The sequence below is a fragment of the Acanthisitta chloris genome, unplaced genomic scaffold (assembly GCF_000695815.1).
Source record: "Acanthisitta chloris isolate BGI_N310 unplaced genomic scaffold, ASM69581v1 scaffold24776, whole genome shotgun sequence".
Classification (NCBI taxonomy): domain Eukaryota; kingdom Metazoa; phylum Chordata; class Aves; order Passeriformes; family Acanthisittidae; genus Acanthisitta; species Acanthisitta chloris.
The window spans coordinates 2,879-19,910 of NW_008679070.1; the positions used below are offsets into that span (position 1 = coordinate 2,879).

At 40.2% G+C, this 17,032-nt stretch overlaps 1 protein-coding gene across 1 annotated transcript in view; it reads left to right on the forward strand.

The window, feature by feature from the left end:
• The window catches only part of FAM98A (family with sequence similarity 98, member A), a gene marked incomplete at its 5' end in the record, with an annotated part of 17,178 nt that extends 2,875 nt beyond the window's left edge, over positions 1-14,303 (forward strand). Inside the window, 9 exon segments of the mRNA XM_009077166.1 lie at positions 357-505; positions 2,071-2,205; positions 5,012-5,196; positions 7,543-7,623; positions 9,072-9,188; positions 11,725-11,892; positions 13,173-13,508; positions 13,510-13,621; positions 13,807-14,303. Coding sequence (XP_009075414.1) covers positions 357-505; positions 2,071-2,205; positions 5,012-5,196; positions 7,543-7,623; positions 9,072-9,188; positions 11,725-11,892; positions 13,173-13,508; positions 13,510-13,621; positions 13,807-14,141 — 1,618 coding nt within the window.
• Positions 14,304-17,032: the final 2,729 nt, after the last annotated feature.

Consider the following 17,032-nt stretch of genomic DNA (forward strand, 5'->3'; position numbering starts at 1 on the left):
GGGGAGGTGGTGGATTCACCATCCCTGGAGGTTTTCAAGATGAGACTGGATGTGATACTTAGTGCTATGGTCTAGTAACCACGGTAGGGCTGGACTCGATGATCTTTGAGGTCTTTTCCAACCTGGTTGATTCTATGATTCTCTTTGACAGTAAGGTAATGTACATGGAAATGGTGAGTTTATTCACATGTTTCCAATGTGCTTTTTGTTGCAGTCCAGCACAGGAATCCTTTACCACTTTAGGTATTCAGTATTACAGATGTGCTGAGGATGTAGCTGCCAGTATGTATACAGCATAAAATAAATCAAAGGACACAGCGAGCATTAAATAACTCTGCTTTTGTTTTACTTTTCAGTTACAAAGGTCCATTGTTAGACGAGGGAGCTCTGGCTCAGGCAGTCTCTCATGGAGCCAGCTCCCCCGAGTTCACCAAACTCTGTGCTTGGTTGGTGTCTGAGTTACGGCTGTTCTGTAAACTAGAGGAAAATGTCCAGGCAACTAACAGTAAGTAGTCATAACTCTAGCACAAATGTGCACTCAGTGTGTGTTCTTGTGTGCTGTAAAGGTTTGGGCTGACAATATCTGTTGTACCAGGGAGTATTGTTTGCTTGCCGCTAGATTTTGGGTATTTTCCACCTCACACTTGCCTAATGAACTACCAGTGGAAGTTGAAATAATAGTGGGGATCAAAGAGTCTTTCTTCTGAAATTAGTTTTTAATTGTTCAGCCATAGAGCTTTTTAAAGTTCTTAGATGGATTTAGGGAAATAGTAATGCTTGTGGGGGTTTTATTAGGTCATAAGAATACTTTTATTTAAATGCTTCTCTTTGTAATTTCGATGTAAGAAATACCTACTGTGCAAGGTAACATGACTACGGTAACTGTATTTTCTTTTTACTGTTGATTACCTTAACTCTGTGCTTACTATGTATTTTTCCCTCTTTGTGAAACACTTAAGAGAAGGAGCTTGAAAATGTTTGTTTATTGTTTTGGTGGAGGAAGTGACCTTAGTTTTAAAAAAAGTGTTATTTTTGGTCAACTAGTCACGGCATGCTACAGATTAAATTGTTAAATTGGTATGATACCTTGTATTTCTGAGTATCTAATGTATTAGCTCATAATGCTTTTATGAGCTTAACTTTCAGTGTACTCAGTGGCCAAAGGTTGCTGCCTTTCACCTCAACATTGTTCTTTTCCTCTTTTTCTCTGTTTTGGCATGTTCATCCACTCTTCTTTGAGTGTATTTCACTCCCTTTCTCTGTAACAATACAGCATCTCACCTCTTCTAGTAGTGCAAGGATCTTACTGTATGTTTTCTGTAAAAATACAATTCAGAAATAGTCTCAACACCTTTTTCAAATTCTCTTAAACACAGTGATAGAAACATGTTAGCTGGAGTACCATCAAGCTCTGCTTTCAGTTTGTGTGACTTGAGTTTGTAAATAATAGACATTTGGGGTTGAAGTCTTTTGCAAAAGATAAAAAAGTTACCTCTCATTAGTAGCTATTTTTAACTTAAATTCAGATTAGTTTCAGTAATTTTTGACAAAAATATCTGTCAAAAGTTTGGTTTATGTGACTTAATTATTTTTAAAGGCTATTGGTATGAAATAAGGTCAATTGGCAAATGTGAGCTTATAGGGAGAACCTGTGAACTTATAGGGAGAACCAAACAAAGCATGAGAACTCATAAACCGTATTTATTATTCATGACTTTGTCAGACCTATCTAGTACATTTGTAGTGGGAAGAGTTAGTTGATATTTAAAATACACCCATAAAATTGATGATGTTTTTGATGTCACATTTCACTGCAGAAGTTGCCAGTGCCTGTCTGTCATAGCTGGGAAAAACTGTCAGTGAAATGTAACTTTACAATAATGAAGCTCCAAATAGGAGCTCCAAACAGGCTCCAAATAGGTTGTGCCATGTCCTTGAGGAGCCCAAAGAATGTATTTGGCTTCCATTAAAAACAGGTTTTAATATTAAACAGCAACTGGAGCAAAGCATATGTGCTTTTTAAATAGCTAATTCATTCTAATCATAACAAATTATCCTTTTCCTTCTAAGGTCCAAATGAAGCTGAAGAATTTCAGCTCGAAATGAGTGGGTTGCTGGCTGAAATGAACTGTCCATATGCATCGTTAACATCAGGAGATGTGACAAAACGCCTTCATAATCAAAAGAACTGTCTCTTGCTGCTTAGTAAGTTAAAAGTGTGCTTGCAAGTAAATCTGGTTTTGTGCAAGAGTCATAGAACTGTTTCTTGTGCTTAACAATACTGTTTTGTTTACCACAATGTATAAAAACAGTTACCTAAAAACATGCTTTGTTTTCATTTACAGCATCAGAATGTTATACTTTTGGGTTAATCAGTCAGTATGTAGCCAGTGTATGATGGAAAAGTGCTCTTGAGTGTTAACCTTTGTCACATTCAGCCGCAAAAAGCCTGTCCTATTGCTGTTCAAAAGACACACCAAAGAGGGAATAATTTGAAGACCTCTGCCAGAATTTAGCCACTGAACTTTATTTAGTAGGGTTATGAATTTGACCACTAACATCAAATGCATCAGAATTTTGGAGCCCCTAGTCTGATGACTTGGAAGGTGCAATAAATCCTGCATTTTTCTGCACTGACAATTGTTTCGAAGGAGAGGTGTTTTATCCCAACTCCCAGTTCTTTTGATCATCTTCCTTAGTAAATAACTTCAATGTTGCTTTCTGCTGATTGTAAGGAAATTAAGAGTAGCAGTGGTGATTCTTCCCTTTTCCACCCAGCATATCTTGGTAGCTAAATTGGTTTTATTCCTGCTTAGGAAACGTTAGAGAAGAAATAGTATTTGAGTTTGTAAAAAGTGTGTGATTCTGATTCACAGTAGAATGAAAAATATTTACAAGTATCAGAGTTAGAAATTGTAGTACTAATTTTAATCGAATCTTAAATCCAACAGTAATTAATGATTTATTTGCTTCCTCACTTGCTTCTAATTCTTTAACTTTTCAAACCAGAAATTTAGTTCTGCCTTCAGCTGAGATGTAAGAAATTAATAACAGAGTAGGTTCTTGATTTTCAACAGTAGGAGAAAGATGAGTAGACTTAATCTGAATTTCTTCTATAGTATGCTCAGAAATGTCAGATGAAGGGGAGGTAGTTATTGCATTTAAAGTATTCTGTAGCTCAAACAATCTGCCCTTCAGCTTATTTTCTGTAAGCCAAGCCATTCAATAAATTAGGCTTGTCTGACACACAGTTTATCCCAGAGGTCCTCTGTGATGTCCGTTTTGGTAATATAAGGCCATGTTTAGAAGCTGAACTCTGGTATCCTATCTGGCAGCAGTACGGTGTTTGCTGTCAAATGTGAAATTGCAGTAGTGCCAGACTCCTTTTTTTCTGTGCCATGGTAGTTGCATAGCTCTCTTTAACTGCATTAATCTAACTCATTTGGTATCCTGTTGTATGTGAGCTGTAAAACTAGATTTTTCTCAGGAGAAACAGAACCACCTTCTTTAATGAAATGCCAGGGTGTTTTGCATTTTAATGAGATGCAGCACAGTTTATGTCGATTGGGAGATGTAGCAGCATTGCTGAGAGAGGAAAGCACCAAATAAATGTAAGTAGTTAGGATTGATGTCTTGGTGTGCAGTGTCACTGGATTACAATACTACGTACTGGCACCTGCAAAAATAAAAAGTACAAGCCCCAGGTTGGTTCAGAAAAGCTCTGCAAAAAAATAAAATCATTTGGTCATTGTCAGGGAAGGTCAAAGGCAGCTTACATGTGATCTCTGAATTCTTGAAACAAACCTCTGCTGCTAGTTTCTCTTTATAACTGGAAGTTAATAATCGAAAGTTCAGTGTAAGAAAACACTGTATAAAGTAATGTTGGAAGAACTTACTAAAGATTCTAAAGATTTTTCACTACTTTGCCTGTTCTAAGAATTTTATAATTGATAAGGTGTTCTGTGCCAGAAGACATTCTAGAGATCTAGAAGAAATTCTAGAGATCATTGAAGTGCTTTCTTCTTTTCATAATCTTTGTATCTGTCCTGATTTTTCAAGAGTAGGCTGCTTTTGTATAGCTGTGGGTTTCCATCCCTGCTGCCAAGTCTGTCTGCAGTAACTGTTTTTCAGCCCTTATCTTTAGAAATAGTTGTTTACATTATTGCTCTGGTCACCCAGTGTGATTCATGGTAAAAGTATTGTTAAACTTGTGCATTTTTTTAAATTCAAACTGTAAAGTTGTGACAACTGCAAGCAAAGGCTGTTTATGTCACAGTAAATTTGTACCACTAACTGATGCCCAATGCTGAAATTTTGGGTATGTACCATGTTCAGAAATTGTGGTTTCGTTTTTTCTTCTTTTGCTTGATAAAGGAGTTACAATGTGATGACAGGCTCTTGCACCTCTGACACTGAAGAGAGCTGCAGGCATTCTAGCTTCTATTTCATCAGTTACAGCCTTCCTTTCTGAAGTTATTGTAAACCCAAATTCTCAATAGTACTTTTAAGTGGGATTATTTTTCCACTCTGCATTTTGCCTGCGGAAGTAGAGGAGATTAATCAGACATTTCACTTCTCTCTACTTGTTTGCTTGCTTTGTTTCCTAGAGCCTCAAGGAGTGCTTGCTTGTCTACCTGAAAGTGCATGTTCCAGTCCCTCATCCTGCTTGTTTCCATGTTCCTAGTCTCCTGTCTTTGCTGGGCAAAGCCTGAAGGAAAACAGCTGTGCTCTGTTGAACTCTGTGATTAATACCTGTTAGAATCATAGGGATTTTTTCCACGCTTTAATTGGTTGCACTAAACCTGTGCCTTGTTTGTTGTGTTTCTAGCATTGGACTTGCTGATTATGAGAAATATGAGTGTCTTGTGGATACCAAAATTCTAGCCCTCATTCTATCTAAAACAGTCCATTTGCACATTTGTTGGTTGTAAGCACTTGAGTTTTCACTAAAGTTCTGAAGTAATATAACTCTGCTATCTCTGATGCTCAAATCTAATTTTTCTTACCCCAGCATACCTCATCTCAGAACTGGAAGCTGCCAGAATGCTGTGTGTGAACGCCCCTCCTAAAAAAGCACAGGAAGGAGGTGGCAGTGAAGTCTTTCAGGAGCTGAAAGGCATATGTATTGCTTTAGGCATGTCCAAGCCTCCTGCCAACATAACGATGTTCCAGTTCTTCAGTGGAATTGAAAAAAAAGTAAGATCCAAAGGAAGAAAAATTGGAGTATTTATGATGTTACTGTTTTGACGGAAAATAGTTCCAGTACCTGGGCGAGATTTGCCTCTTGTGAAACTCCAGTGTTTGAATTGTGAAGGAGAGTTAATATGTTTTGTTGAGTGTGCCAAGAATCAGGATTTTGAAAATTAATTCAAAGGCTTTTTCCATGCCAAGGCATGAGGTCAGGGACTTCTGCTACCATTGCCTTCCAGGGTGACTGCTCTGGGTTTTAATGTCATCACCTGTTGCAGAAGACATGGAAAATGCTGAGCTTAGGCCTCAGAAGAATGTTAAAGGGAAATATTTTCTGAGAAGTACACCTAAACAATTTTTTACAGGGACCTACCATTTTAAAAATGTTTAGGTTAAAAGGTGGTGTAACTAAATTAAGTTTACACCTTTTTCCCTAAGGCTTCATCAGTTCTTGTGATTCCATTTATTTTTGTTCTTCACGTGTATGTGTTCTCCAAGCTGTTGTGATTCTTTCTTAAAAATAAATTTACTTTTGTTTGAGTAATTTTTATAAAGTAGAGAAATGAAATGGAATGGACTGTCCAGTGCAGAGACCAAGGGTGGGGGCCAGAGAGCTTTTAGGCTACTTTCAGGATAGGGGAGAGCAGAACAGCAGAAGAGAACCCACGTGAACTTTAAATAGCAGATATGATTACAAAGCTCCCCATAATAATTTCAGAGTTTGACTGAGCTTTCAGTTGCATTGTACTTAAACAAATCCAAGCAACTGTAAATAGTGTTCCATTTCTTTACGACGTTTCTTTGCTTGGTTTGATCCTCTTAAGAAGAGGAAGGGGATGATTTTCCATCAGAATTCCAGGGTGTAGAATGGAAGCAGTTTGTTTTCTAGTTTTGGCCTTATTGCAGGCATTAAATAGATGCATAAGAAATCTGTGCTTCCATTTCTCTATAAAAGGTAGAAAATACTCAGCGCAGTGAACAATGCTAACAAGCTATGGTGTTGAAAGAGACTCTACAAAAATACAGGATATAGAATAAATCAGAATACTTGGGGAATTCTGTTATGTTTTACTAATACACTTTTCTTTTATGCTGTCTTGCAAGGTTAAATGATTGTTATCTCAATTACTTATATCCAAAAAGAACCCCTAAACAGTCTAACAGCTTAATCAAATATATCAGGAATTTCTGACCTATAGATTTTTTAGAAGTCATACATAGCTGCAGTCTTTACAGTCTGAACACTTCCCATGTTGGTAGGATTTGAGAAGGCGAAAGTAAAGCTGACTGATAACTGAAAAATTCATTTCACTTTGTGAATGAAAATACATCCCAAAGTTGAGCAAAATGTGAAAACTTAAATAACGTAGAGTGAAAATTTTACTCTTGACTGTAAAATGATGGTTGTAACAAGATATCCTCTTAAAGTTTCTTGTTTTTTAAAAAGTGAATCTTAGAATGGCAATATTCTGATTTAACATGTGGAAATCGAACTGCCTTTTTCTTCACAAATACATAGTAGAGTTTGGAGTAGGCTCTTTGTATAATTGACTCTTTGTTAATGATCTGCCACATTAAAAAAAGAAACTGCCGGTACTTGAATGAACTGCTGCCTCTGCTATTTGAAAGCATTTAGGTTTAGAGTCTTCAAGTTAAATAAATTTGGCTCAGCACCATTGGAAAACCAGGCCACTGAATGTGTTAAATCAATTGCTGGAATGAACAGCCAAGGAAGCTGAAAAATGTGGTTTGCAGCAGTGGAAAAATGAAGTGTTTGTTTTGTTTCCAACCTGCTTTGATCCAAGTTTTTGTCACTGCTACTCCATTTCTTCCCTCTGAAGTCCTCAGAAATTTTGAGATGCGTTAGATAATCGAAGTTGTGCCTAAGCTTTTAAAGCACAAGTTAAATTTAAATTTTCATAAATGTTTTCTCCTTGTGATTTAAAGAGGGTCATGTTGACCTTCTTTAGGCTGTGTTATTTTTCACATGGTCTTAATACAACCTTTTTGATAGAAGTGTGGGTTTTTTTCTGAATTAAAGAGATTATGTGTAGAATCATCCCTCTGTCTTCAAGGGGACCTGTACCTCATGGTATCTTTCTGTGTTAACTGTAGGTCTGCTCTATATTCCTGTCTCTTAATTTTTGTAATTATAGCTTAGACTGCCAGAAATATAAAAGTAGCTGCTTTCCCAAAGATGTGTGCTTGGTTTTCTGTTCCAGAGCAAACAGCTTGATGTTGGAGGTTGCTCTGTCATGCTTTTGGCTGTCCAAGAGTCCTCTCCTTCAATTTGAATCTTGAAAAACAGATTTATTTTAGCCAATGCTAATATTTTTATATGTCTTCTAACAGCTGAAGGAAACTCTAGCAAAGGTTCCACCTAATCATGTTGGAAAACCTTTATTGAAGAAACAACTGGGACCAGCTCACTGGGTAAGTAGTTGCAGGCACTAAAGCCTGTTTCCCTTTTTCAGATGTACAAAGTAGTGATCTTGATTCTGTGTGTTGCAAAATGAGATTTCTCTTTCTGAAGATAAGAAGACAATTTCTTGCAGCATAACATATATGTTGGTATATTCAGCAACTGATAAGATCTTAGACTCATGAAGCTGTATATCCAGATGCAGGCTAAGCTTTTCCAAAATGAAGAAGCTGTTTGTGCAGGAACTTAAACTTTTCTCTCCTGCCCTTTGCCAGCACTGTCTGTATGACCTAGCCTTGCTGACATGGTGTTCTGTCCTCTCCTGTGGCTTCCTTGTAGCTAACCTGTGGGCCTTTCGATAATTTCCTCCTCTTTACTTATTTGAACTGCTTCCTTCATAGTCTCTCCAAGAGGCAGTGTGGGAGCTGGGAGAGACTACACTCAGCCTGCAGAGCCATAATCCTCTCCAGCTGGGTTTTGTCACCTGCTGTTCTAGGTGGATGGTGCCTGGGTTAAACACTGCTGCTGCACCAGCACAAAGCTATGGCTACTGCTGCAAGGCTGGAATTCTGTGTTGTGTCTCTTGCTTAAGGCTGAATAGTCTCTCCAAGAGGCAGTGTGGGAGCTGGGAGAGACTACACTCAGCCTGCAGAGCCATAATCCTCTCCAGCTGGGTTTTGTCACCTGCTGTTCTAGGTGGATGGTGCCTGGGTTAAACACTGCTGCTGCACCAGCACAAAGCTATGGCTACTGCTGCAAGGCTGGAATTCTGTGTTGTGTCTCTTGCTTAAGGCTGAAGCTCATCTACTCCCAACAGTCTGCTTCCTTCAGTGTTTGTATTGTTGAGACTGCAGGTGGGCCCCACCACCCCCCTCCACCCAGGCTTCAGTCAATACAAAAATAATTTCCCTAATGGTGCATATCTCAGTTGTTGCTCTGACTAGACCTCTGTCTGCTACCAAGTGTGTTTCTCATGATGGCTTTTCCCTGTAGGGCACTTTATTGTCTTGTCTGCATGCAGACTGTGCTTTAATAAAGATCCTTTTACAGTAGTTTACTCACTTTTAGTTCTCTATCTTTGCTGTCTTTGTCCTTAAGCTTACTGCCTTTTAAGAAGGCACAGCCACCCTGGTCCCCTTACATCTCCTTCAGCTTGTTGCCTGTAGTATTTTCTCACCTTTGCTTCTCTGTCCTGGTGGGTGTTGAGAAATGCTTCAGCAGTGTGTGCAGTCTTTATGGCCATTCCGAAAAAGACAGCTGTGCTGTTAGAAATGGTAGAAGGCTGAACATGAGGGTAACAGAGCCTTTGAAGCCTTTGGGAAATTAGCATCAGCAGGCATAGCTTGGGTCTGAGTCCTTTTGACAAGATAGGTGATTGCAGGCTTAAGCCCCTCATAGTATCTCTGTGTGTTTATTAAGTAGAAACATTCTATCTATAATCTGCAAATTTCTGTTTCAGGAAAAGATTGAAGCAATTAATCAAGCCATAGTCAACGAATATGAAGTCCGAAGAAAACTGTTAGTCAAACGTTTGGATGTTACTGTGCAGTCCTTTGGCTGGTCAGATAGAGCCAAGGTACAAACAACTTGCTCTGAAGTCCTGGTTGATGGTGACACTTTGTAATAAGTATCTCTGGAAAACTGCATCATTGTTTCATCCTTCATGCGTTAAAAATAATCACAGGAGTTGTCTGGTTGTGTTTTGAGTTTCTGAAGAAGTTTCTGACTAAAAAATTTTACTTAAAAGTGATGTGTTTTTTCCAGTGGCCTATTTATCTGCTATGTTTTGGCTTTTGTGTGTAAAATGAGAAGACAGACTATGTGTAACTATACACTGAAGCCAAAACATAGAGTTAGATAGGCTTCTGGAAAAAAATAGAGACAATTACTGATCCAGCCATGTGCATTTGTAGCACCATGATGTGAACCATTAACTGCTGTGTCTATGTGATGATAGAAGAGCATCACTGTGTTGATCAACCCTTACCTTACTTTATGCTGTCCACAGTGATCAGATTTCCTTAACTCAAAGTGTGTCTGCAAGCACAACAGCACAGATGCATGTGAGAAAAGCTGTTAAGGCACTGTTTGTTCTTACCTCATAGACAGGGTAGTACTTTATGTGCTGCTTTTGTCTTTGAACCATGCAAGTGGCTGTGACATAACATTGTTCTCTCTTTGAGTATATGATACATATTCTGCTTTTAAAAACAATTACATGGTTTCCCTATTTCCTGTGTTTCATAGTGGAAAAAAATGAGAAGATTTAAAAAACAGTACATATAAATTACTTTCTAGGACTCACCAGATCTGCCAACATGCTGTTAATTATGCTGGTGACAGTGTTTGAGACTAAGTTAGTAGTGCTAAACTGTGACACATAGAACCATTCAGTGTTTTTCCTTCTTAAATGCTTGATTCAAAAGCAACTGTAATAATGAACTGTGACCTGTCCCTTTTTCTGTTTCATCACCTGAGTAGGACTTCTGGTGTACTATCTCTTAAACCTTGTATTTTTCAGGCTTTTTGTTCGTAGGTTATTGAAGAACTAGCTGATTATTTGAATGAATATTTTAATAGTGAATAAAGATGGGCAAAAGTATGGATTGTGTCTAAAAAACAGGAACTTCTGACTGTTACAGCTTTGGCATCCATATCTATGCATTGTTGGTTTTTTTCCCTAGGAGGATTCTCAGATGTTCTTGAACTTGACTAACTACATGAAATCTTTTCACAAAACCCACAGATTGTGTATATGCATTTATATCTGTTGAAATGCAAGTCTAATTTTTTTTAGAACCCTAACAATACAAAATTGGGGAATGTGGTTAGAGTATTTCAGACATGCAATTCAGTTTGTTTTAGCCGTAACTTTTAGCATGATGGTAATTTCCTTTTTTATTTTAAAAGGATCAGAATATGGTAATGTGACTAGATAGCTGCTTCTCCAGATAGTAGAAACATCAGGAAAAAAAACCCTTCATGGTCTATTATTAGGGGGTTTAAAAGTTAAAAATTCAAGTTTCACCTAAAAAATGTCACAGCACCAAAATTCTGAGCTCAGAGAGCTCAGTAAGACTTGTCAGGGAAAACATACTAATACTCTGGTGAATACTTTTGCTTCTTCTGTCTTTAGCCAGTGTCGTGTTCCATTTTTCTGCCTGTAGATGGAAAATATGCTGTTACAGTGTGCTCCAGAGTTTTTGCCCTGTTGAGATACACTGGAAAACCTGGTTCACCTGTCCCCACTGCTGTTGCGTGGGGTCCAGACAAAGAGCTGTCCTTTTGTCTGTGTGCAGATTGCAGTCTGGTTTATCCTAACTGCATCACACATTATACTCTGTTGGTGACTGAAGAGAGATGTAACATGTATTAACTCATGCCTGGTAGCACAGATTTCTGGTGTCTGTCAGTTGGGAAACTGCTGCCATACTTCTGAGGTGTTCAAAAAAGCCAGAATGGTTAAAGGCAGTAGAGGAGGAGAGATTGCATACAAGGCAGAGTTGAGTATAGGATCTCATTTCTAGTTTGGGCGCTAAGTATGTGAGACAATGGACTGAATTATAGTAAGCACTTGAGAGCTTTAGCACTGCCAGTAAGTACCTCTCAATGCCTTGTCTTTGTGAAGAAGCTGACTGGAATGAAGAGTGGAAAGAGTTAACACAGCCTTTTTCTGCTGATAGAGTGTTGGAGATAGGGTGATGGTAGCCTGACTGGAATGGGAGTGGGTCAGGGTGTAGGTGCAGAAGGAAGCCTGGGGGCTAAACACAGATGTGTTTCAGTGTCTTCTAGACATTTGCAGTAATTTAGCTATATGACACACTTCTGTGTTTGCCTGAAAGTAATAGTCTCATGTATATACTGTTAAAATTATCTGATCATCAGTGCCTTGGCAGTTCAGTCAGAATAGTTTCCTATTTACTTAAGAACTTAATTTGACAAATGCCAGCTTTGTAACTAAGAATTACTGCAGCAAAGTGGTTTTCACTGGATTGATGTTAACTTGTTCTACTCGCAGTGGTGTCTTGTTCTTCAGTGCTGATTCAGTTCTTTTGCCGAGGGGTCCCATTGCTTTTAGCTTGACTGGATTTTGTTTTTCTTCTCTCCAACAGAGTCAGACAGAAAAACTGGCTAAAGTCTACCAGCCAAAACGTGCCCTCTTATCTACTAAGTGCACTATATCTGTTGCAAATCTCTTGGCAGCTCGGCAAGATCTGTCAAAGATTATGAGAACAAGCAGTGGGTCCATCCGAGAGAAGACTGCGTGTGCCATTAATAAGGTACAAATGGCTTGTTCTGTTAAAAATATTTAAGTAATTTGAATGTAAGAATAAATCCTGCTTTTTTTTAGGATTGTAAGTGGAATTTGAAAATAAAGGATAAGAAACTTGGTGTATGTCTTCCAGATTATGCATCACTGCATTGTGAATACTGTAGTTTCACCTGGTTAGGTTTAGTTTCCCTTCTTTGAGGCAGTAAAAACTTGCTGAAATATATTTGATTACTTTCAGTATACAATTTACCTTGTCTCTAAAATTATGATTTTACAGGAGTAATAGGCTCACAAAAGCATATGGCTGAACCTGAAGCTCAGTAGCTATATACAGCAGTGCACTTGGTGCTTAAAAATATTTGGGTATTCATGCATGCTTTTCTAGCTTCTGAGTACCAGCTGTATTTCAGACAAAGTTCTAAGTAATTTAGGGGAGGATAGCGGTGTGGCACTCTACCCCAGATAATTTTTGCACCATTTTAGTGTTGTTGGAGTGTGGAATGTAAGAAATTAAGCAGTAAGACAGGTGTGACTGTATCGTTAGACTTTATGTATGTTCTACTAGGAATGAAATACTGCCCTGCTGCTGATCTGTATTCTATTAAGTTATCTCCATTATCAGTATTAAATGTTTTCCGAGACAGTAGCATGAAATAAAGTAGCCTGCTTGCCTTGAAGTTCTTTTGTTATATTGCTTGAAAGCTTGAAGCAATGCAAATGTTTTGTCCTGTTTTACGTCTTGCTAAATTCTTAATGTCACACCATCCTTAGACAGCTTAAAACCTCTGGAGTCTTGCTGAGCTCTGATCAGTGCTGACACCTGTTTGTTGGTGTGTAAGTTTTTGCATGTCCTTACTGAAAAACAGAATTCTTTGGCCTTTGTTTATCAAGCCAATGGCTTCTACAGTAGTTCAGAGCACTAGTTAGGAGAGAGACTGTGTTGTACTGCACTTGTGCTTGTCTGAGATTAGCAGTCTGCACTGGTAAACAGCTGAGTTTACTGTCCCGGTGCTGCTTGCACTGGTGTGCCTGCTGTTTGAACAAAAATCACAGGTCTCCTGACTTGTCTTTTTAGCACTGCTTCAAGTACTGGATAATCCCTGTTTAGTTTTTAATAACTGGAAACAGAGGTCTGTCACATTCAACCAGACAAAAGTTTGCCTTGATGAAATCCTCTGGATGTAAAAACCTTGGAGTGGCTGCTGTTTGTGGTGTGTGTCAGTAGATGTGACTATTCCATGAGGTGTTACAACTCCTATCTCAGTTCCCCCTTTTCCCTTTTTGCAGGTGCTAATGGGCAGAGTGCCTGACAGAGGAGGAAGGCCCAATGAAATTGAACCACCACCTCCTGAGATGCCACCATGGCAGAAAAGACCTGATGGTCCACAACAAGGTGGTGGCAGAGGAGGAAGAGGAGGCTATGACTCATCCTATGGAGGACGAGGGGGTTATGACCATGGAGGTCACGACCGAGGAGGAAGAGGAGGCTATGACTCATCATATGGAGGGCGAGGAGGCCATGAACAAGGAGGCCATGATCGAGGGGGACGAGGAGGACGTGGTGGTTACGATCATGGCGGCAGAGGAGGTGGAAGAGGAAACAGACTTCAAGGAAAGTGGACGGCAGGACGGGGAGGTCAAGGAAGCGGATGGTGGAGGTGGTGGCTACCAGGATGGTGGCTACAGGGAGAGCAACTACAGAGATACAGGTTTTCAAACAGGTGGCTACCATGGTGGTGGTGGCTACCAAGGAGGAGGCTATGGTGGCTACCAGTCATCATCTTATTCTGGAAGTGGCTACCAAGGGGGTGGTGGTGGTGGCTACCAGCAAGACAACAGGTATCAAGATGGTGGGTCCCTGGTGGCTACCAGGATGGTGGCTACAGGGAGAGCAACTACAGAGATACAGGTTTTCAAACAGGTGGCTACCATGGTGGTGGTGGCTACCAAGGAGGAGGCTATGGTGGCTACCAGTCATCATCTTATTCTGGAAGTGGCTACCAAGGGGGTGGTGGTGGTGGCTACCAGCAAGACAACAGGTATCAAGATGGTGGGTCCCATGGTGACCGAGGGGGTGGGCGTGGCGGAGGGAGAGGTGGCCGTGGTGGTCGTGGCCGTGGAGGTCAAGGAGGTGGCTGGGGGGGCAGGGGTGGGCAGAACTTTAATCAAGGAGGGCAGTTTGAGCAGCACTTCCAGCATGGAGGTTATCAATATAATCAATCTGGCTTTGGACAAGGAAGACATTTCACCAGCTGAGGTTGCTAGAAACTTCCGCCTCAGCAGAGCTCACATAATAGAAACCTGGTTTCAGAGGCCTGAATTAATTGCTGCTTGAATTAGTACAGGTTTGTACGCGGCAGGTAGAGTCTCTTTGGGTGGGATGTTTTGCACTGAGTGAAGTACAAGTTTGTGTAGACCTCTCCTCCCCACCTGCCTCCAACCTGTCTGAATTAAATGCGTCATTGCTACCCACTGCACCCTAAACATCAACTCACAGCTGTGCTTTTTGCCTTTTGGACTGATTCCCCCTGCTCAAAGCACTTTTGTTCTGAATCTGCCTGCTGTGTTTGCCTTTGTTTTGGTTTAGAGAAATACCAAGCCCGTCTGGTCAAATTTGTCTGTTATACACCATACAACTTCTGCATTTTCCTCCCAAATCATTGTTCTATCTCTTGCTTTAAAACCGGTTTGGAGTATTACTTTTTGGCTTTCTGACCACTTGTTTCAGTCACAACGATATCACGCACACACACAGGTGTGGGCACAGTGAACTCACTCTGCCAAACTGGTTTCTGGTCTATTACATGAGCTCTACTGTGGATGCCATGTTCAGTAGCCTTATCTCCCGCTAAACAAAGTTTTCCCACCTGCTCAACTCTGAAGACTGACCACCGCCAAAATCTGCAAAAATCATTTCAAACTAAGCTACATTGTGACCCGATAGTGTGTGTAGGCCTGTAGTTAGGTGTAGCAATTCAAACTGACCCGCATCCATCCAAAACAAGTTGCTCCTCCTCCAAACCTAATTTTTACTTGAAGTCAGCTAGAAGAAATGACAAACTGAAGTTTATTTTATTTGCAAGTTAATACCACTCGCTCAGCAAATCTAGGGCAATTTGTTTTGGGGGTTGTCTTTTTAAAGAAATGCACTACGGCCTGGGAAGATTAGTTCCTGCCTGGAGGGAAGCCCTTTTATTATTGCTGCAGAAAACTAAACCTGGCTGAGTTTGGTGTTCTAATGTTTGGGGTTTTTTCTTTACTGAAAGCCACATAATGCTTCTTGCTGGGTTTTTTGTGTACATAAACATTGTCAAGCTGTGAAAGAAAATGGCTGAAGGTGTGCTGTCGTATAAAAGGTGAGCAATAAAAGTATCTGTATGTTCCCTTTGTTTTAGTTTCTTTTCCTTGGTAGTCAAAAGCAGTAGCTGGGAATTCATGGGGATTTTGGTCTGCTATTCTATTTTTCATTTTAATCTCTTTAAATGTTATGGTCATCCCACATGTACTGTGCATTTTGGCCTTTGAGAAGCTGTCAGAACACGAGCAGGTGGGAGGAACTGATCTGCAACTGCTCTGAGTTTTGTTCTGTTCCTCCCTCTGAACTGGTGTAGCAGCCTGTAGTACTCTGCTCTCTCTTGGGAGTTGCTGTGTAGTTATTCTTAGGTTGTTTGAGCACCCGTCTCCCACATTATGCTCCTGCATGCCATGTGAACGTGGCATGTGGGAACTCTCTGAAACTCTCCTGATGCTTTCCAGCCTTGTGAGTTCCTGCTACTGTGCTCAGATCACAGATCTGCTGATGGCAGAGTCTACCTGAAGTGTCCTTTGGCATTAAATCCAGATGGTACAGGTAGGAGGAGTTTCTTGGCGTACAGTAATAGCAGGGTATTTCAGAGAATCTGTGTAACGCTGGTGTTTCAGTTCAAGCTAATCATGTAAATAAGCTGTTAAACATTGTTTAGAACTGATTTCCCTGTGTTTCATTCCATGGGGTCAACCTGAAAATCTCCTGTTTAATTTATTGCGGCCACTAGATGCTGCTAGTGATTCACGGGTTGGAAGCACAGGTCCCCATGAAAGGAGGCAGTTGGGAATCTGACTTTATGGCTCTTCTTTAGTTTTTCAGACAAATTTAACAAGCCTGACACAGGAAAAGCTTTCTATATTGCATCCAGGTTTTTCAGAATCACTGACCTAGATCTATCTCAGCATAATATGGTTCAGTTTATGAACATCTAAAAACGAATGTTGCTGCTTCACAAAGGTATCGATGGTTTCTTACAGCAGCATGCTCCACAGAACATACCTCCCTTGTGGGAGGGTAATACCTTGTCGTGAGCATGAGCTGGTGACTAGCTGCAGTCATGCAAAAACAATTAGTGGGGTTTTTTTAGGAATTAAGATTCCTACAGCTGTAAGTGCTGGAGTGGTAAATGTAGAGAGACTGACAGAGTTCAAGAGCCTTTTGCTGGGAATGTAGTATCTTCGAGTTGACAGCTTCTGCTTTTCTTCACATGTCTCACTGCAGAGAGGCTGGTGTTTTCTGTCAGTGCATTAGAGGGCTGGAAACTTCTTCCTAGCAAGGAGGAACTCAGGAGGCTCTTCAGAGAGTCCCTAGTTGAGTTGCATTAGTGCCTTCAGACACTCCTCTCTGTGCCAGAGCTGCCAGTTCCCCTGCAAGGCTGTGGCTCTTGCTGCAGTAGATAGTCTCACCTTTGCACACTGTGATGTGGTGAAATGATGTTGGGGTGGGGTAGGAGCACAAAGCTTCCCCTTCCTCCTTATTCCAGATAGCATTTTTCTTATCAAAATACGGTGCTTCTCCTCCCTCTTCCAGGACTTAGGGTAAGCCAAGTCCACTTTGTTGCTATTTGAGGGGTAAAGTAAAAAAAAAAATTATTCAGAAGGCGGCAAAACAGGAGGCTTTACTCTTCCAACAGGAAAGAAAACACTTTGCTTCTGCCAGCTGTTGTTGTTTTTTCTTACTCTATTGTTTCCTCCTAGTGTGCTGTAACTTCTTTGTTCCCCAGAGAAAACAAGCTTTGTATATGTGGAGAGAGCAGCTTTGATTAATGAAAGCAAACAGCCACTGCTTTGTTATTGTCTGTATGATGCTTCCTTATTTGTTGTTTTCCAAACATGATTCC